The sequence below is a fragment of the Pungitius pungitius genome, chromosome 20 (genome assembly GCF_949316345.1).
Source record: "Pungitius pungitius chromosome 20, fPunPun2.1, whole genome shotgun sequence".
Classification (NCBI taxonomy): domain Eukaryota; kingdom Metazoa; phylum Chordata; class Actinopteri; order Perciformes; family Gasterosteidae; genus Pungitius; species Pungitius pungitius.
In genome coordinates, this window is record NC_084919.1 from 3759814 (window position 1) to 3780159 (window position 20346).

Sequence of the window (20346 nt, forward strand, 5' to 3'; positions counted from 1 at the left end):
TGGGTATAAATACTGCATGTTTTAAGTGCTGATCTGCTGAAAAGATTGTTACCTCGCAAGTTTTTTTTTTTTTTTTGGAATCACTCCCAGGCTGATGAAGTATGTGCTGTCACAACCGCTAAATAACCCCACAGTTATGTGATACTTGGCACTTCTAATCAACTTCCAGTCTCAAGGCTCAGTCTGCTGCAATCATGTACAGTTGGAATATCTTACCCAAATATTATGGTAGATTCTTCGCATTGTTCGAAGTGATGGAAAAACACATGACAATGTACTGTGGTTAGATACAGTTTTGGGGTACTTGTAGAGTATTTCAATGTAATACCACATACACATTTAGTAACCCCTGTAGCCCTTTGTGCTAATTCATATTTAACATAGAGTACATGCTATATATGCGTAATAGGAACATTAAGCATTGCTAAAGACAAGAGTATATTTAATGAGGACATCCTCTCCACTGACAATGTTTCATAATACTTTTGTAGATAGGTTGTGATGTAATAAAGTCATGAGTGCTTCTCTCATCTTGTTTACAACTGGTCATGAAAAGTGTGTAAAAAAAAAAAAAAGGTTTGGGTTAAGAAAGTGTTGAAACTATTAACTCCGAGATTTCCCACATGCCCTGAATCCATCATCAGTCGCAGACGGTCGATAAGGGGGGCGGGGTCCCGTGACGTCAGGGCGTTGAAGAAAACAGCAGAGCAGGAATCAAAACAAGAGACGGACACGCCTTCGTCCTTAAAGGTTATAGCAGCTTATAATTTATAACTAGTGCTGTAATCGTTGCATAAAAGCCTGCCTCTCATCCACGAGGAAACCAATAACAACAACAACAACAACCCAAAGAAAAAGCACTGCTAAAAAAAAAAAAAAAAGAAGCACTGCAGAAATGGAGTCCACAGAAATGTCCAACAGCGTTGACAGCAGCCGTCGATAGAGGTCGAAACCAACACTGGCAGCCAAATCCTGTGCCATGCCCAACCAGAAGAACAACAAGGGAAAGAAGAGCAAACGCACGAACAGCAGCGGGGATGAGCAGGAAAATGGAGTCTGCGCGGCGGCAACAGGAGGCGCGACGGCGGCGGCGCCCAGAGCCGAGCGCTCGAGTGGTAAGAGAGGAAGCGGACGCAGATGGAGAAGTTTAGTGATGCTGCCTTCCTGCCCCTGGAGGGAGGTGGAAGCTCTATCCCGTCCGTTGCGGCTGTGACATGCAAGCACTGCGACGTTGCAAGAAAAAAAAGAAAAAGAAGGCTCATGTACCTCCTCGCCAATGGTGTCCCACCCGGAGAGAAAGCGCTGTGCCAAAGTTCCATCCCGAAACGCGTTAGTTTTAATGGTCTCTCGCGTTGTGAGCTGGGTTCTCACGACCTGCGGCCTTGTGCGAATTCGGTGGGTTTTGGTTGCTCGTTGTTGCACAGCGAGCAGATAGTTGCTCAGTTTTAATCAACTGCCTTGACGTCTTGGCTAAAAGGAGATTTGCGGGAACGCAGCAGACGTGTAACTGAAACAGGTGTCGTGGTGCTGGTTGTGTGTCGGTTCTTGACCGCATTGGAAAGCGATTGTCGGCTGTTTCCGTAAAATAGCGTTACACGTTGAAATAGTACCTGGAAAGACATCTTTAAAATCAGGTTAATCGAAGGCATGCTGCGCATCAAGCAGCATCTAGAAATCAACTATTATCAAGTATTCGAATGTTCAATTAAGTGGAAAATACTCCTTCAACACCAATTCTAGCCTCAAGGAGTTTTAATGACACAATTGCAGCGCTTTTTTCAGTGACAGTACATGGTATTATATTTGGATTTAGGCCCCCCCCCCCCTCCTCTCTCTCTGAAGTGCACTTTGTCCACACAGTTTTGCGTCGTGCCCTTCTTTAAGCGTAATACTGACATCTCGCCGCTTGTGTGCGCACTCAACAGTTTAACAGAAGAACTGCTTGGATCCTTTATTTTTCCATTATTATTATCTTCGAGTGTGGAGTTATGAAACCATCCATACGTTCTTTTTCTGTGTGAAAGCACAGCTGTGCCGACTTTAGAGGGAGAAGAGAAACTGAAAAATAAAAGATGGAGGAAACTGTTCCCCCTACACTCACACACACGTTTATCCTGCATTTATCTTGCAGACACTCGGGTTGCCCACATTTACTTGATTCCCATCCAGACTTGACAGTTGGCAGAACATGAAAAGCTTGGATGGCCTAGTTAAATTCCATAAATTGATGGCGATGAGGGGGGGAGGGCGAACAAAGACACTGAATATATCAAATTGAACATGCTCACCTCGTGTTGTGTTGTTCATGTGTAACTTATGATGGACAGCGTTTATCTTGAGTTTCCTCTGACCAAGCAAAACATTTGAAAACACCAGGGACCTTTTTTAAATCTGTATTTTTGATGTTTACTAAACCAAGCTGTCCATTGAATAATCAAAACAAGTAAAAGGAAGATTTATGTGTAATAAAACATATTATTAGCTGCAGCCCTGATATTAAAAGACTTGAAAAGAAAATGATCAATATCAAGATGCCGCTAGACTTCTTCTCTCTCAACATGAACAAGCGATTATCTTGACTAATCCTTAAAGCAAGACTGATTATCATCGTCTCAGTATGCTATTACACGAGCTGGATGGATATAATAACCTCTCTCTCTTCCCATCCAGAGGGCCAGTGCGCGACCCCTCTCTGCTGCACCTTGGACCGCCCCGTCGACCTGGAGAAGGACAACTACCAGCGGGTGGTGTGCAACAACGAGCTCTGCCCCCACGGCAACTGGATGCACCTGCAGTGTTTCTACGAGTGGGAGAGCTCCATCCTGGTGCAGTTCAACTGCATCGGGCGCGCGCGCTCCTGGAACGAGAAGCAGTGCCGGCAGAACATGTGGACCAAGAAGGGCTACGACCTGGCCTTCAGGTTCTGCTCGTGCCGCTGCGGCCAGGGGCACCTGAAGAAGGACACCGACTGGTACCAGGTGAGGCGGGTCCACGACGAGCGCAAGAAGAAGCCAACGGAGAGGAGCAGGAACGGGTCCAGCGGGGGGGGGGGCGGCGGCGGCGGCGGCGCCCGCGGGGCCCGCGGGGGACGGGCTTTTTGACGAGCCCAGGAGAAGCAAGCCCCCAGGGGCCGCCGGGGTCGGGGGAGGCAAGCTCCTCCACAGGGCCTCGAGTCAGGACTTGCCTCGGAGACAGTCGGTGGACCGTCAGAACTCTTCGGAGAGGGGAGCCGCGGGGGGGTTCCCGGCGGGAGGGGCCTATTCTCTGGGGCACCCTCTAAAGTCACCATGTGGCTCCCCGGGACAGTCCCCGCCCACCGGCTTCCCTTTCTCCCCCGCCGCCGTCTTCGGGGCGGCGGCGGGGCTCCGAGGTTCCCGTCAGCTGGGAGAGTTCTTCCGACCCGCCGTGCACGCGGAGCCGCAGAGGAAACACCCGCAGGCCGGGGGGCCTCCGGCCCGGGGGGGCGGCGGCGGCTGCCCGACGGGGGCCTCCGGCGGCGGAGCGCACCTCGACCCGGGGTCCGTGATTGCCCTGCCGCTGGCCTTCGCCCTCCCGCTCCACCACCAGCGGCTCGCCCCCGGGGGCCCGGGTGGCGACGGCGCGCGGCCCCACCCGGTGCAGTTCCTGAGGAGGCTGGACCTCTCGGAGCTGCTCGCCCACGTCCCCCGCCACAAACTCAACACGTACCACGTCCGCATGGAGGACGATGCCCAGGTGGGCCAGGGGGAGGAGCTGCGCAGGTACACACACACACACACACACACATGATGACACTCGGTTCCTGTGTGATGTGTACAGTATAACTAGGCTGGGTTTTAACTTTGCATTTGTTGAGTGGTTTAACTGCAGCCTGCATAGACAGATTTGCTCAGTCACATTGATTGGTACATGTCTGACAAACACGTAACATGCATTTTAATTGTAGTGATTAAATATATTGACTTATGCAGGAAAACAACCTACGATCTGATTCAGCAGAACGTCTTTACAGGCAATATAATTAACATTAAAAAACATAACTGTTGCACATAAAAGCCGTACTTGCTTGGAGTAAAAAGGTGAAGCAATGAAAGTTTATGCTAATTAATTAATAAAGCAACATAAAAATAATATAAAAGCGATTTAGAAATAGTAAACAATAAAATATAAAAACAAGTTGCACTGAGTAAAGAAGATTAAACAGCTGAAAGGCATTGCCAATTAGGTATGATTGACAGCAGCTGTCAGATTCACTTTTTCGTGATCAGAGCTTCTTTTAAGTAGTAAAAACATCTGCACACATCTGCACACATCCAAAGACTCCCATAAACTCTGATTAAAGCACGGAGAACGGCACACGGCGTGCCAGAGGAAGCCGCCCTGACTCCTCGTGTCTGTCTGTCCCGTAGGTTCATCCTGTCGGCCCTCAGCGCGAGCAACAGGAACGTGCTCAACTGCGCGCTGTGCCACAGGGCGCTGCCCGTGTTTGAGCAGTTCCCTTTGGTGGACGGGACTCTGTTCCTCAGCCCTTCGCGCCACGAGGAGATCGAGTACGACGTCCCCTGCCACCTTCAAGGTCAGAACGCGTTTCAAAGACACGAGTACTTCAAGCTGTGGATAATGAAAACGTCAAATTTACTCCATAAATCCCGACGGTAGAACATGAGATTAATTATCTGTGTGAGAACCCGCCTCCTTTTAGTGCTTTTTGTCTCTTTTAGAGTCCACCAGAAAACAACCATTCGAAGCAGTGGAGTCTTTTTTTAAGCAGTTTTATTGTAGCCTTAAGCTGTCAGATGAGGGCGGCTCTTTGCTCCGTGGTTTGGATCTCAACACCCTTTACTCAGGAGGTTGTTAGTTTGATCCCCGGCTGCCACCCGTCTGAATGCTTAGGATGGGTTTACGCTCATGGGAAATACGTGTATGTATGTGACGAGTGTGATTACAGGACAAATAGAGGAATAACAAAGCTTTTTAATGATAAAGTTTGCGCTGCTGTTCTTCGGCTCGACTGTTTTCGGTTGTTTTCAACAGTTTTGGCCGGCGAGTTGAATCCTTTCTCATTTCACAGCTCAACAGCAGCATGAAATGTGTTTCTGCAAAAAATCAAGAGACCACCAGGCAATACGGTGACTTCTTTCAAATCGCTCCGTCGGTCGGCTGGTCGACTACTTTAGGACAGACTGAAACATTTCATCAACCGGAGGATGAATCCTATTGGTTCTTATGGACCTCTGACTTTCCCTCTGGGTTAGCACCACCCTCTCTGATATTTCCATCAGCCCCATCTGTACCCCCGCCCCCCCCCCCTTTGTTTTTAGAGCAAATCAGCTATAATAACATGCTGAACTAAGAAGATGAACACGGTAAATATTAACATTTTAGCATCGTTGTTGTGAGCATGTTAGGACTCTGACGTGAGCGTTTGGCCTGTTCGGACTCACACAAAACCCATATTTCCATTTGTGAATTATATCAAATACATTAGAGCAATGTTGTTTTTGTATCGCAGGTAACGTGTTTGATCTAAAAAAAACTAACACGAATCACATACTTTTATTCTGCTCTGAATTGGCTGAAAATCTGCTGCCGGGAATTTGGCTAAAAAAAAACAGCATTTAACGTCTCTGTGAATTGCAACAATTAATATGTTATTTTGCACAATCATAGACTTCATATTCCATTCAAAACAATAACACTTTTTGCTGAATGTGAGTTAGCACGAAGCTTCTTGCTGTTTTGATGTGCTAAGCTGTAAGCTGCTAGATTTACATCAGTATGAAATAATAATTCATTCAGTTTTTCATGCTTTTGTGTCGGGCGAAATATAAACAAAAAGAGAAATGAAACATGTTGTACTGTTGAGTAAAGTTAGATTAAAATCTGCTTGTTAATTCAGCGGTTATTAACAGCTAAAACCTTCTTTGCCCTACGAGGCTGGAGAGCTCGCAACTGCATGTTTATTTCTGTTTTTTAATAGAGATATTTTTACAACACGCACTGAACACACACACACACACATGGTGGCTCTCTGTATGAGTGGCTCATTCATGTTTACTTACTGGATTTGGATGGAAAGCCGCATTGTCTTTGCTTTATAGCTTCAGGTCGATGACGTTCAAAGCTCTTGTTGGGAAGCATTGACTCAACACACAGGGCTCGTTTGGTATTCACACTTGTCATCCTGGTACATGCGAGGCTGACCTCTAAAGACGCGATCCGTCCCCTAGCTCAGTCTCTGCTCTGTTTACAACATGAAGGTCCACAGAAACTGGTGTTTATCTCGGATGAATAATGGGCCACGGGAGCGATCCAAAGTTTGCCTGATTTGGCCCTTTAAGTTTCTTGTTAATCCTTTTTTTTAACGTCATACCTAACTTCCCTTCTTTTATTTCTAACAGGCAGGTTGATGCACCTCTACGCCGTCTGCGTGGACTGCCTCGAAGGCGTCCACAAGATCGTCTGCATCAAGTGCAAGTCTCGCTGGGACGGGAGCTGGCACCAGCTGGGCACAATGTACACCTACGACATCCTGGCTGCTTCCCCGTGTTGCCAGGTAAATAAAACAAAGGCAAACAAAACCCACGTCCTGAACGCCCTGGGTCAAATATCATTGCCCAGCGTTAATTCAACGTCCCCTGAAGTGACCTCCTGCCGTCCTCCCCGTGTGTCCTCAGGCCCGTCTCAACTGTAAGCACTGCGGGAAGCCGGTGGTGGACGTCCGAGTCGGGATGCAGTATTTCTCAGAGTACAGCAACGTCCAGCAGTGCCCTCACTGCGGCAACCTGGACTATCACTTTGTGAAACCTTTCTCCTCCTACAAAGTACTCGAGGCTTATTGACAAATGCTGCGCGTGCAGGATAGTTAAGCTGCTTTTTTTTTAACACAATCTAGGAAAGATTTTTATTTTTCGGGGGGGGGGGCCTTAAGGTGATTTTATGTTTTTAAGTTTGATCTCTTGTGGTTCCTTTTTTATGTATATGGGGGGGGGGGGGGGGGGGGGAACTCTAGTTTTCAATAAAGGAAGAAAAAAAGTTCCAAATACAGTATATCACTGCAGTTAAAGAAAGGTGTTAAAGTGAGGTCAGGCAAAGCCAATTATCTGTGAGAAATGAATGTATCTGTATGCCAAAATTTGCTTTTATCTTTCTTTTTTTACCAAAAATAAAGAGGAATCTCTAATAAAGTAGAGAAAGAAATGCATTTGTGTTGGTTTGATATTTTCATCACTTAAACTCCATGCAATACACAATACACAAATTATTAATGATCTTCAAATACTTTCCTTGGGACAGGCACAAGTAGGTGCTGTCAGCCTGTTCAATGTTATTTAAATGTAATGTGTAAAATTGTATTTATTACATTTTGGGTTCAAAAATGTCTTCTCAATGTCACATGTGAAGACTCAAGGGCAATCATGTCCCAAACAACTGGTCCATTGAGGTTACGTTTACAGCCAGGACAAGTCAAAGGTGGAACAGTTAGGGGGATTTTGCCAACCTGTAAATTACAAATCGTTGTGTTTTCGTTAGCTTAGAATGAGCCTGCGGCCATGTTTTCTACAGTAGGCCAGAAGGGACAAACCAAACCCTGTACTTCAACAAACTCTTCAAATGAACCCGCTTTCAGTTGGTCGCACCATGCAACCTCCCCGCTAGATGCCACCATATTGCTACATGCTACACGCTGCCCCACCCCCCTACCCCCCTGGGAAAAGAGTGGATGGGATGTTTTTAAGAGCAGATGTATTAGAAGTGAATGCAGTATTCAAACGTGAGGCACAATACTGTAAAAACATCCTTCTTCTTGTCTACAACGATTTTGGTTTCAGCTCTGCCACCTGAGACCCTTTCAGGAGGCCGAAGGTCATTACACTTTGGTCAATGTTAAACACCGGGCTTCATTATATATATATATTCACTATTTTACATGAAGAATGGGGCCCGTCAAAATAATTGACACCACACATAACATTTAAGAGCAGACTTTGACTTATGACAATGTTTTATTTGCACCAGAACCCGGCCGCGCGGACCCTTCCGCGGCGTCTGTGTCGCCAACAGGAGGGACGGCCGCTTGGCTCTCGGTGGCCCGTGACGTTGAGTCGTCAGACTGCGAAGGATCACCTTTACTCTTCGGTTGTTGTGACAGTTCCTTTGCCGAAGGCGGTCGGAGGACGCACACGGCCGCTTGACCGTCGCGCACGGCTTTTGGTTTGGAAACAAATCCGAACATCACCTCCATTTGCTGCACTATCTGCTCCAGATTTGTATCCTGCAGGAAAAAATAATGAACAAGGAACCTTTTAGGGGAACAGACGACCACTGCGTTACCACTGTCCCTCACGCTCTCAACCATTAAGGTTAAAATCAACAATGTAGAGTTATTGATGTCCCCAGTTACAGGCCTCGCCCACTAAATGTACCATTAATGTGCCATAAAACAACATTTTACACAGCTTGGAAATGTTGCTATTGGACAGTTCAGAAAAAAAACTGATAAGCATAAAGGAGTTAATATTTTTTTTAATCTCTTTGGTTGTTTGTATTTTTAAAAACAGTGAAAAAGTGAACTTCTCAGTGGTCTATCTATTCTGAGGTCTAATTATTATTTAGTTTTGGTCGGACGTGATGCACTGTGAGCCGGAGGTGACGGTGTTTTGTCCTCACCAGGTTGACTGCGGATCCCCCGCGGCCCGATCGCAGAGTGATTCTAACGTGGTTCTTCTTCTCCAGCCAGCCCTCCACTTGCTTCAACTTGGTGGACAGGTCGTGAGCTGCGATGCCCGACGAAAAGGTGAGCTCTTTCACCTGCACGGGGGCTGTGGACACAACACATGCTGTACGTCTCCTCGTGTTTGACTTGTTCCGTTGAGAGATGATGAAACTGCCAGGATGCTGGTAAAGCGATTTTTTTTGGTCAACTATTTTGACCTGACCAGAGTTGGAAATGATTGAATGGATAACTAATAGATGAATAAGCTGGTTTCAATAAATGTAAATCAAAAGGTGTAAAACAGCTCCCAATGTGTAAACATGTACGATTGCACCAATTATTTAAAGTGCAGCCCTCATTATCCTCATCGTTCAAAAGTTTGAAACTGCGTCGAATAAAACAATGGCTGCAAACGTGTTTTGAGCGACAAGGTGTTCCGCCTTCTCAGATTGAATAGAACTTTAATATTTACAGGTACAACATCCTGGTTTTGAGTAAAAAAGCAAAGCTATAAGAGGGGCCGCTTTGACGGGACAACCACACACCTGCTTTTGCTTTCTGTTTCTCCCGCAGCTTCAGCTGCTCCTCGTGGATCTGCTTGCCGCTCATCAGCCGGTAGACGGGGGGGTCTCTGCGGTCACTGAGCAGCACCAGCTTGAGCCCCCGCTCGTCCAGCACCCGGATCACGTCCGCGCGGTGCATGGTGCCCAGGTTCTCGCCCGTCTCGCTGATCACCTGCACCTCGCGGTGGGGGATCCTGCGGCCGACGGCGCCGATCGTGCCTTGAGCTTTGGGGTCGCGCTTGTTCTTCGCCTTTGGCGCGGGAGCCTGCTCCGAGTCGCCCGCATCTGTGGAGAATGGAGACCGCCTCAAGGAGGAGGAGGAGGCGGCGGCGACGACGACGTCAGGCCCGTCACCACCGGGTGCCGCCGGTCTCGCTGCCGGTGCCCAGTGGCACCGGGGGCCACCGCACACGGCCCTCAGTGTGCGGCCCAGCGTCCACCTCACGCAAGCTGCAGACATGTCCTGGAGCTTTGCCTGATGGAAAAAGATGAGAGGGGCCAGATTGGATTATGTGAAAGTGCAAAAAAAAAAAGAATCACGAAAAAAGCTGTGACTGGGGTTAAAGACAACATGTTGTATCATGAGGTAGGCTTTAAACTATTCCTGAATATGACATGACAGGTGAATGTAAATAACAGCTCATATACAGTTTAATAGCTATTTTCTATTTTCTTTGTTTATTAAGATTACAATAATGTGAAATTACAATAATTAACTTGCTGTAAACGTGTCTTCTCTTACAGTCACTTGGCACAGTGCTCTGCCAAAAACATGCAGCTGTACGGACGTGTCGCCCCTGACCCCCTGAGAAGCGACGCCTTCCGATCCGCACCAAGACACCGGCGTTCTCCGCTACTTCCACGGTGTCCAAGTGTCCCCCTCGTTGTCCCACTCGTTGTCGTTCCCACCCCGGTTAGCGCGGCGCAGTCGCCGTGGATCAATGTCGTGGGTTCATGTTGCAGCCTGGCAGGGCGACGCGTCCCTCTTCGCTTCCGCACTGCTCTTCTTCGGTGGTGCTCCAATGCAGCGGAAAAAGAAAAAACCCCGGCGACGCTGCCCCCGCGCGGACGAAGCGAGACACGCGGTTACTTCCATTAAAGGGTCTTCGCAAAACGGGGTTTCCATCCTCAGCGATCTCACTCTGCAGCTCGTTCTAGTTTTACTTTGCCGAGGTTTCTTGAGGACGTCGGTCTGAAACAAAGGTAGAAGGCCACACTAAGGGGGACTTATTGTTTGACTACATGTAACCATTGCAGGAGGTGCACAGATGTGTGCCAGACTATTTCTTGGTGAGGAGCTTTACTGTGAAGCTTTTTCTGGTCCAGAAACGGTTTAGTTCGCTAACAATTTTGTACAGATTAAAGATGTTTGTAAAGGGAAATATGCTGTTTTTAGCACCTTCAACTGTTATTTTGGAGGTTGTTTTCTGTTTGTATTTACAAGCACATTTCTTTCCAATCCATTTTATAAAAATAAACTTTTCTTATCATTTGGTACAGTTTTGTCATGAATATTAAATATCTTGTTTCCAGCCATGTGGATGATTTTAACTTTAACTTAACTAATGCTTGTTGTTGATTTATTAGCATAATTTAATGTCGGTTAGGTACTTTTTCCTGCTTAATTAGTATTTCATACTTTTTAAAATGTTTTATGTATTAAATGTTTTTTTATTTTAATATTTCAGTTTATATATTTACATTCAATATTTTTAAATAAAAAACCTTACGACAGAAGTAGGGTATGAAATCACGTGGACTTTACCATTTTTGCACATGAGCTATTGTGTGTCACAGACACCATTCATTCATGGAATTTGCTTACATCCTAACTGGTCCCCGCCAAATGTAATCTTGTTTAGGTTATTTTGCAAAAGAGACAGTTTCCTGGAAGGCTATATTTGCAAAACAAAATGCTTTATGCAAAGTAAGTAAGTAAGCTATGCATGCGGTCCGAAAGGTCCAGTTGTCACTCTTTTCAGGGCTGCTCCTCAGTGCTTTGTGCTACTTCAACAACGGAAGGGTAAGAATTACATAAAATACTGCTTGCCAATTATCTGTATGGAAAAAAGTACTTTATCATTACACTATAATCACGCTTGTCATTCATCCTCTGTATCAGGGAAGAGATCTCGCGTCCTGACAGAGAGCTAATGCCATAAAAACAACATGAGCCGGGTGACTTGGGTTTTGTTCGTGGGCCTCTTGTGGATTCATCCTGTCTGTGAGTAACCTGCGAACAATCCTAACATCCATTACGGGTGTTAACGTGTGTTTTTTTGTCAACCTGTTATTTCATTTGATATACAGTAGGTGCTCGTAAGAAACTCAGGGAGTGTTTGAAAATGAGTGCGGCACATGTCGTTGTTGCTGATTATTTCAGTGCCTTCCTCGATGCAAAAGAACATTGGAATCACAGTGAGTACTATTGAACAAGACTGCGAAGGTAGTAGTTGTATGTATGTTTTTAAAATGGCAAAATGAAGAAACATATCAAGTATCCAGTGTAGTCGCTATGTGACATAATACAACACCAGGAGTAGATTGATGGCCTCGCTGTTGTTACGCAGACAGTAGAAGGAGCCTTTTTGCTCTGGCTTTTGTTTCTCTTACCACACGATGTACAAAAGCACCATTTCTAAACTCTCTGCAGGTACGAGTTGCATAATATTTGTGGATAAAAACCAGAGCAAACCACGTGAGTACGGCAACCTTTTTTATTCTTGCATTTACATTTGCACCGTAACAAAATACACATCCAACTGTTTCTGTGTTTGTAATTGATAGAAACATTTGGGAAGGAATTTCCTGAAATAAGGGAGAACAATGGTTTTGTACTATACTTTCCGAGATCTTACCTAAAGCGGGAATTGCAGTTGTATTTCATGGAAGGGACGACGTGCAACGGATCTAACTTCACAGGTGACATGGCACAACTGTTTTTTACATTCTCTCATATCAGCATTAAATGCTTCTGTTTTATTATCATTTATAATTGGGTGCAGAGGGCTGACATTCTAATCCAATGACTTGTTTTTGTCAATACAGATTTTTCTTATTTAGATTCAATGTCTTGCATTAATTACACTGCCCCAGGTAAACGGCTTTCTTTTACATTCAAGTTTTAAAAGATATTGTAATAAAAAAAGGTGTTTATAAAGGTGTTATAAAGCTTACGCTCTTTTGTTTTTAACCATTCCTTATATATAGTCTTATAGTCTCAGCTACTCAATGAAACAATTAATTAATTGAAAATCGTCATTTAAGAGATTGTTGGAAACATCTTTCTGTAGTTTTGTGCCACTTTTTTTCCGACTGCATCGTTAAGGTTCTGAAGGTGTTTTGTCTTTGTAGTTCCTTGCCAGATTACATGTTTGAATCCAATGACCGAATGTGAACGAAGTCCTTATGAAAAATATTGCGACCCGACGGGTGAGTTCCTCTCACACAACCAATAACTGGGTGTTTTTTCATTTCTTGCTTTTTTTTTTGCCGACGTCCAATGGCACCAACTGTACATCTTACTCATGAACAGATGTCCCTTCCTTTCAGATCCCGTAAACAAGTACAGGATGACAATAAGAACCCGAAACTGTCAGAATTGTGATAATCCAGTAAAGCAGCCCGAGAGTAACCTTTGGATTAATCCAAGTTTCTCAACTGAAGCGGGAGAGATGCTCAACGCCGCCGAAGCTGTGTAAGATATTCTGGGGAATTTGCTTTGATTTGCTGTCTTGCCCATTTCTACGAATGGGCATCACGAAAACAGATTTTTCAAACACAAAAAAAATCAGGAGCATCAGCTTGCTGATAACAGACAATAGACAATTGACAGAAATAAAACTTGTGCTGTTTTTATTGAAAGAAAGAGTAACAAAGTGAATTTGGGCTCTACGATTATTCACCAAATAATAAATGGAAGAGTGACGTCTTCGGGCTCGTCCTATACAGTTGTTCAAGTTTTGACTGATCAACTCGATGATGACGATGACGCGTGTGTGAAATGCGTTATTTTTTCAGGCTGTGGCCCCTAATGCTAAAGCTAAGCTAAGCTAACCTGCCTGCTCTTTCATTCCTTTTTAACGGTTCAAATGAACAGAGGAGGGAAGCTACGTTCAGTCTATTCAAACGCATTCACCGCAAAATAGTCCACGCACTGAATGTTCTGCCTCCTGTCAACAGTGGAGTCGTGAATGAAATGGCCAAACTCGCCGCCTCCGTCAACGGGTCGGCTGCACTGAGCGCGGGAGAAGGAGTCACGGGAATCCTGGTGAAACAAAAGGACCCCGCGGAGTTGGTGGAGATGCTCTTCGGTTACACGTCGCCAAATGACACCATGAGTGTGGGTGTATTACCTGTTGTTTTTATGTCAATGTGGTTCTCAGTTCAGTCCCCGGCGTAACGGCGCGAATCGGGCGACCGCTTCACCTGCGCATCGGAGGCAGGACCTGGTGATGGTGAGGCCCGAGGAGGCCGGCTCCTCAAAGTCTCTCTCGTCCCCTCCACCCGTCCACGTCTGCGTCGTCCCTTTTGTTCGAATCGAAAGCGGTTTCCTAAACACAAAGTCATTCCCCTGGACGATCAACCCGTGTTCACTTTAAAACGAATGCATTTTCCTTTTCTTAAATCTTTCACGCAACGCTGTGTTTTTTCTTTTTTTTTTCCCCCTGCAGATTTTGGAAGAAAGAAATGCTCTCGGTCAATTCTCCAGATCCGTTCGACTGCCACAAGCAGCGTTTGAACAGGCGAAGGGTTCGAATGTCACAGTGCCGTTCGGAGCCATTTTACGATTCTTAAACCTGGATATGGTAAACAAACGACGCTAAAACGTCACCTTCAATCACGCCGCGTATTTAAACATGGTGCCAGTTTGTAGTTGTTTCCTTCTTCTTCAGGATGAGCTGAACAGCACTATTTTAGGCAATGAGGTTTTAGCGATTGAAATCGGAGCCCCGATCACCAATCTCACAGACAAAATAAGCATTGATTTCAGAAACATGCAATACGTAAGTTAAAATATATAAACATTTATATACACTGTATACATACATTGTGCATTTTTTCATATGTATTCTTTGCTTGAGCTCATTTTCCATTTACTGCTGTTCTGTTGTTGTCTTGCTGTTTTTCGCAGAAAGGAATTCCATCTTGTCACTCTTGGAACGGTGATGGTAAATGCAAGATGTTCTCGTACATAGTCTTTCCCTCAGAATACAAATGGTGGGCTAAAGTAACGGGCCTTCCTCACACGATCACACCGCCACTCCTAATAATTCATCCTTAATTAACATGAAGTATTACATCTAGGGCAGACGTATATTACAGTATTTTCCATGTTTGATAAACTGGGATTTGCGTGGAAGCGTTGCTCACTCACGAATCCCTCCAGCTTCTGCTTGCTCCGTTCCCGTCTTTCAGGAAAACGGCCGAACTGGACCCAGGACGGATGTCTGACGATACAAAATGGGGACGACATTACATGCGAGTGCTCGCATTTGACATTTTTTGCCATCTTATTGGTAGGTTTTCACGCCTTTTGTAACGTTTTGTCGTTTTTTTCTACGCCTCGTCCTTCTTCTGTATGAACATTTTGATTGAACTCTGGCTTCTTCCTTCGTCATCCCCCCCCTGTGTGTTTCATTTGGGCTGTTTGCAGGTTCCTCTCAATGAGAGCATATCTAGTTCAGACCTGAACAACCTCACCACCATCACCCGGGTTGGCTGCGGTGTGTCCATGTTCTTCCTCAGCATCGTCCTCTTCATGCACTTCCTTTTCAGGTGATGATAACATTTCTCCATAATTCGTTGTTGAATAGTTTATGTTCCAAAAAAGGAAATAATGAGAAAGAAATAAGCATGTCAATTTGTGTTTGCTCAATCAGATTACGAAATAATTGATCTATTAAGCAATTTAAGGTAATAACAACAACATTTTGCAGTGTGAAAACCATCTTCCGCCCAGTTAGTTGAGCCGTGGAGAGATTTATTCAGCTGATTCATTACTCTTATTATAGGGACAAATAGTCAATTATTTCTTCTCGAAAACAACGAGGGAAAAAGCTTGGTTTCAATCACAAAATGTAGAAAAACAGTGAACTAATAAAAAGGGAGGAAAGAAACTGACACAAAATGAATAAACAGCTGTCTGACTCTATTTTGAACATTGATGTACCCTATAAAAGTTGGATGTTGTTTTTTAATTTCCCAAACTAATGCCTGTATTTATATAGAAGACTGGCTGATACCATGTTGTTTAATTTGAGTTTTTCTGCATCCTATTAAACACAATTTATTGATAGTAACAAATTACACAGAAAACGTTGCAGTAGGTATGATCTGGATGTGTAGTGCACATATCCTGAATATTGAAAACACAACATTTGGCCCCTTTAGAAGAAAAAACATCATACACAAGTCATACTAAAAGAGGCTATAATCGGAAGACTATATGGGGCGACCAATTGATTAACTCAAATGTGCTGAAGTTTTTAACAAACTCAACAAAAATGGTGTGGATAGCCGCCTTGATCTACAGCCAGCTGATTTAGTTAAATTCATGCAAACACAAGTGCTTTTTCGACCAGCAGAACATGATGTCAAACATTTGGCGTATAGGAAAATTAGACTGCCGGATAGTGACTTTGTCGCTGGAGTGCTATGGAAACCACTGCCTCATGTAACAAATGGATACTGTATGAAAAAAGGACTGACCTTTGCTATCCCTCACCTTACTTTGAATGATCACATAAATATTTTCATACCAATATCGCACTTACCTTTGAATTCAAACACCATTTGATGAATACCTATCCAATAAATTGTGCAATATGAGATTAAACATTACTTATAGAACTGTATGTGACTCATAAAATAACTAATCAATGGTAAACTAAAAAAATTTTTTTTATAGAGGTGGAGGATGAATTCAGTTTCCATATTAATTTAATGCTGTACAAAAGATCTGCTCCAAATAAAAGAGCTGTGTCGTAAAGGTAATATTTTGTAAATGTACTTCAAGGTATCATTAAGTTAATGTTCTCAGTGGGAATAAACGTATAAAGAATAGTGAGAAATACTGTTACAATTACCGAGAACTCAAAGAGACTCCTTCCCGTGTCCTGTTTTATCCAAACAAGGATTACTGCAGGACTGAGGAGGCCTCTCTATTTTTTTATTTATTTTTTGGCGGAAATGGGCTTCCGTACCTGTCAGACCCTCCTGCATTAAAACAAGAACTTCATCAAAGGGACTCTGGTCCTTACACCGCAGCTTCAGTCCACAGGTGTCCTCAGCCCAAATCAAGGCTGATGCAACGTTGTTCCTCACAGCAGCTTGAGCTGCTTCACCAGACGACCTCTTAGCATCACATGTGTCTCACTCACAGGAAGGCCAATGCCAGCGTATCCACGATGATTCTCATCCACCTGGTGTCGGCCCTGTTCCTGCTCAACTTCACTTTCCTGATCAACGACGTCGTGGCATCCCTTGGGAGCCCCGTGGGTTGTAAGATGATGGCGGCTCTCATGCACTACTTCATGTTGGCCACTTTCACCTGGTTCGCTGCGCAAGCCTTCCACCTGTGCGTGCTGCTGTATGCGCGGGGCCCGGTCGGAAGCCGCCGCTACCTGCTCAAAGTCTCCATCGTCAGCTGGGGTGAGTCCTCGTTTTCTTTCCCGTTGCCTGATCTCGACGCCTGAGTCAGCGGCTTCCTTTTGTCCGTTTCCAGTGCAGCCGAGTGCAATCGTGATCCTCATGCTCATCTTGGGGAAATACGGCGAACGGGCCATCTCTGCCAGTGACTCCGGGGACCATGTGGCATTGTGAGTGTGTCGGATACAGAGAGTCACACATTCCTCCGCACGCTTAGCTTTCCTTTACCGACGTTTCTTTACCTCTTTTTCGTTTTCAGCTGCTGGATAACGGACAATAACTGGCACTACATTGTCAACATAGGTTACTACGTGCTGGTCTTCATCTTCACCTTCACCATCTTCATCATCATACTGTCCTACCTCTTTTGTCTCAAGAGAACGGCAAAACAAGGAGACGACGCAAAAACGAGCACAGATAAAAAGAGTATCACTGTCGTCCTGGGGCTGTGTTGCACGATGGGGATCACCTGGGGATTCGCCTTCTTCGCCTACGGCCCCCTCCGGATCCCCTCCTACTACATTTTCACCATCTTGAATTCTTTCCAAGGTCCTCAACCGTTCTAATAATTTAATCCTATTTTATATTCACGGCTCAAACGGGTTTCTTTTTTATTTTATTTTTTTATAACTGAACTCACATAAATCAGGTTGCTGAAAAACTCAGCAAATGATGGCCCCCGCATCTGCAGTTCACTGCAAATCCCAAGGCACTTGTTTATAGCCTGCAAAGGACTGACATGATGTCCAGTTGCAGCAGCCAGTTGTTTTTGTTTGAGAGTGAATCCGGATGTGCAACCTGCTCAGTGCCAAAACCGAGCCGTGGAAGTTGCAGCTTAGGAGACAGACATGGAGCTAAATTTGAACAGGCGCTCAGAGAGAGAAAAACAAATTTATGGGTGTTGGTCGGCGCGATGTGTCAATATGGAAATGTCGCTTCACGAGAACTCCAACTTTATAAAGGCCTTCACATCTCGTCTCACTTGCTCCAAATGTTTAAAAATATCTATGTATTTTGGTTAAACTAATTGAAAACCAAATGCCCAATAAAAGGCACCAAGTGGTTATTACAATAGAATTGTGTTATTACAAAAGGAAACTGTAAAAGGATGGTAGACTAAAAAAAAAAAGAACCCTCCCGCACGAGTAATGAGTGAAAAGCACAAATGAACTAGTAATACATTTTGTCGGCTTGTCCCTATGAGTGACCATCTTTCTTTGCCTGGCAGGTTTCTTCCTGTTCATCTACTACCATTACAACAGCGACCCCAGAAAGGTCACCAAGGCACAGGAAACCCCCAGCAGCCACAGCACTCTCCAAACCACCATGTACAACAACGAGAACCCCTACGGCAACCTCACATGGCAAAACCCTGCAGGCCAGACGGGGGCCTGAAGGGAGGAGTTGGTCAGCTTGAAGTGAAAGACTACAAGCGGGTAGAATGAACTAGAAAGAATACTGGTGTAATGATATATTTTTTTTGACAGATTTTTCTATAGAAGAACTGCAAGCTATGAATATTGAATGCAGAAATGAAGATCATTTTCAAGACTATGATCTTCGACTCAACAATATCTTCCGTTGTGGATATAAGAGTTAAAAAAAAGAAAAGAAATGTTTCCTTAAGTAGGTTTTAAATGTTTGGGATATGAGATAAAGAGTACACAGATAAAGAATCTTTAATTTATTTTTCATTTACACAAAAATTAAAACATACATACATTTGTTTTTAATACTTCTTTTTAGTTAGGAAAATATGTATTTCACAGCAACAGAGCCTCTGCTTCCTTCAGAACTCGTTCCATTTCAGTCGCCTCCAGGGAGAAGTTTTCCCTTTCCTGCATCATATGTTCTCGTGCTTTCGTGAGTTCAATCATCGTTGTTTGGATTCCCTGGAAATGTGTATAACGAGGGTCACTTTAAATACAGTGCAATCATCACTAAAACCATAACAAATAGTCCCAAGTGTGAGTTAAACTCACCTCCAAGCGGGCACGTTGCTGTGATGCAGCATCTCCAAACGCTTTTAATTCATTCAGCAGGTCTGTAGAGACACTCTGAAATGGACACAATGAAAGTTGTGTTCATTAGATGGCACTTGGGATACAATATATAGTCTAGATTTGAAATGGTTTTTCCCCACATTTTAAATGATGTGGTTATATGATGTATACAGTGGATGTGTTGTAGTTATTTGTGCAAGTGAATAGAAATAGAAAAACATGACCACTTTTGACATTAAGTAAACTGAAATTAAAAAAAAACACATACCATAACTTCTTTTCTTTTATCGTTATTTTGTTGAGCAGCTTCACCAACCTTTTCTCCTAAAACTATGAATCAAAGTGATGACAGGTTAATCTTAATCAAGCAAAAACCGAAACCATGCAAAAAAAGTTTTAAAGAATTGCTGTAAATATGAACCTGGGTCTATATTGGCTGCGAGTAGGACTACGTGACAGTCCTTCAGGTTTTTCCGAACCTCTGCATTCTCCTTTTCAAGTCCACTCATCTGCAGCTCCAACTCAGCTACTTTTTGCTGCAAAGTAACAAGGGAAGAGATACCGGTCAAATCGACAAGTGAAATGTTCAAAATGCCGGCAGGTATTGACAGCAGTAAACATTGTTAATGTTACGACCATCCAAGTACTTCATTAAAACAGGCTTTCAGGCACCTGTGTCTCTGCGAGGTTCTTCTGCAGCTCCCCGTTGGTTGCCATCAGATGCTGGTTTTGCCCCTTATGCTCCGCCTGTTGCCCGTACCTGGTGGAGACCCTGACAAGAGGTGGCGATGTGAAGATTTAAAAAAAAAAAGAAGAAAAAAAAGGCCAATGCTCGACGCATGTTAAGGAGACGCAAGTTAATGTAACACTTACCCTTTGTTTGCTTTAGGGGCAACTGTTTTCCTGCCAGACAGACGTCAATATGATTAATAAAATTAATAAAGTTAACTGCTGTGAAGCAACACAGAGTGTAGTGATGATTAGCAAATGTCTTACCTTGACATGTTTTCTTTTTGAGGTTTGAGTATACCGTCTGACTTTTGGGGAGCATTTGCCGTTGCGGATACAGTTGCTGTGTCTTTGGATTCAAATTTACAACCAGCTTTCTTAATTTCTGGAGGAAACTTAACACCTGAAAAACACAACATTGTCAGACATCAGCATTTTGTTTCACTCATATTACAATTGAAATAAACACAACGCAAATGGTGCCCACCTTTTGGAATCTTGGATGACATTTGCTTGATCTGTTGTGCAACACATACAACGGTAGCAAGGAAAAAACCCATGTGTGATGAAACAATCTGATTAATACATTAGAATTCTGTCATTCGTGGAAAATCATAGTGAAATGACGTGTTCCTTCAACTGCTACATGCGAACACGTTCTGTTTTCAACTTATTAATTGAATACTTGGACATTTGTATTCACTGG

At 44.1% G+C, this 20346-nt stretch overlaps 4 protein-coding genes across 6 annotated transcripts; 2 read left to right on the forward strand and 2 right to left on the reverse strand.

Annotated features, from left to right (window-relative positions):
- Window positions 1–587: 587 nt before the first annotated feature.
- heca (hdc homolog, cell cycle regulator) lies at window positions 588–6976 on the forward strand. Its single transcript, XM_037449200.2, is given in 6 exon segments — window positions 588–1115; window positions 2671–3047; window positions 3049–3740; window positions 4389–4555; window positions 6381–6535; window positions 6657–6976. Coding segments are annotated over 6 exon segments (1692 nt in total). The 5' UTR covers window positions 588–979; the 3' UTR covers window positions 6822–6976.
- Window positions 6977–7265: 289 nt separating this feature from the next.
- mtif3 (mitochondrial translational initiation factor 3) lies at window positions 7266–10281 on the reverse strand. 3 transcript variants are annotated; one of them, XM_037449205.2, is made up of 4 exons: window positions 10191–10281; window positions 9241–9733; window positions 8650–8801; window positions 7266–8254 (listed from the first exon to the last, which is right to left on the reverse strand). In XM_037449205.2, exons 2-4 carry the CDS (start codon window positions 9716–9718, stop codon window positions 7973–7975), a joined length of 912 nt encoding a protein of 303 aa, XP_037305102.2. In that variant the 5' UTR covers window positions 9719–9733; window positions 10191–10281; the 3' UTR covers window positions 7266–7972. The 3 variants fall into 3 exon arrangements, with proteins under 3 accessions (XP_037305102.2, XP_062415474.1, XP_037305101.2); XM_062559490.1 differs by having other exon boundaries at window positions 10061–10268; XM_037449204.2 differs by having other exon boundaries at window positions 10001–10268.
- Window positions 10282–12338: 2057 nt separating this feature from the next.
- On the forward strand, window positions 12339–18341 carry LOC119195200 (adhesion G-protein coupled receptor G2-like). Its single transcript, XM_062559697.1, has 10 exons — window positions 12339–12955; window positions 13441–14066; window positions 14154–14264; window positions 14393–14429; window positions 14677–14777; window positions 14915–15036; window positions 16643–16911; window positions 16985–17078; window positions 17168–17457; window positions 18137–18341. The coding sequence occupies exons 2-10, from the start codon at window positions 14064–14066 to the stop codon at window positions 18301–18303; spliced, it is 1194 nt and encodes a 397-aa protein (XP_062415681.1). The 5' UTR covers window positions 12339–12955; window positions 13441–14063; the 3' UTR covers window positions 18304–18341.
- An 87-nt stretch (window positions 18342–18428) lies between these two features.
- Window positions 18429–20281, reverse strand: knstrn (kinetochore localized astrin (SPAG5) binding protein). The gene is made up of 8 exons (XM_037449948.2): window positions 20128–20281; window positions 19908–20043; window positions 19785–19814; window positions 19584–19683; window positions 19333–19447; window positions 19180–19241; window positions 18891–18965; window positions 18429–18800 (listed from the first exon to the last, which is right to left on the reverse strand). Exons 1-8 carry the CDS (start codon window positions 20198–20200, stop codon window positions 18672–18674), a joined length of 720 nt encoding a protein of 239 aa, XP_037305845.2. The 5' UTR covers window positions 20201–20281; the 3' UTR covers window positions 18429–18671.
- Window positions 20282–20346: the final 65 nt, after the last annotated feature.

Excerpts from the sequence above, each read along its gene's own strand:
- LOC119195200 (XM_062559697.1), top strand. Across the intron at positions 15,037-16,642 it reads TTCATGCACTTCCTTTTCAG|GAAGGCCAATGCCAGCGTAT; the intron begins GTGATGATAACA and ends TCTCACTCACAG. Across the intron at positions 16,912-16,984 it reads AGTCTCCATCGTCAGCTGGG|TGCAGCCGAGTGCAATCGTG; the intron begins GTGAGTCCTCGT and ends GTCCGTTTCCAG.
- mtif3 (XM_037449205.2), bottom strand. The coding sequence starts at position 9,718 with ATGTCTGCAGCTTGCGTGAGGTGGACGCTGGGCCGCACACTGAGGGCC. Across the intron at positions 8,802-9,240 it reads GAAACAGAAAGCAAAAGCAG|CCCCCGTGCAGGTGAAAGAG; the intron begins GTGTGTGGTTGT and ends TTGTGTCCACAG. Across the intron at positions 8,255-8,649 it reads GGGGATCCGCAGTCAACCTG|GATACAAATCTGGAGCAGAT; the intron begins GTGAGGACAAAA and ends TTTTTCCTGCAG.
- knstrn (XM_037449948.2), bottom strand. The coding sequence starts at position 20,200 with ATGGGTTTTTTCCTTGCTACCGTTGTATGTGTTGCACAACAGATCAAG. Across the intron at positions 20,044-20,127 it reads GTCATCCAAGATTCCAAAAG|GTGTTAAGTTTCCTCCAGAA; the intron begins GTGGGCACCATT and ends TGTGTTTTTCAG. Across the intron at positions 18,966-19,179 it reads ATAAAAGAAAAGAAGTTATG|AGTGTCTCTACAGACCTGCT; the intron begins GTATGTGTTTTT and ends TGTCCATTTCAG.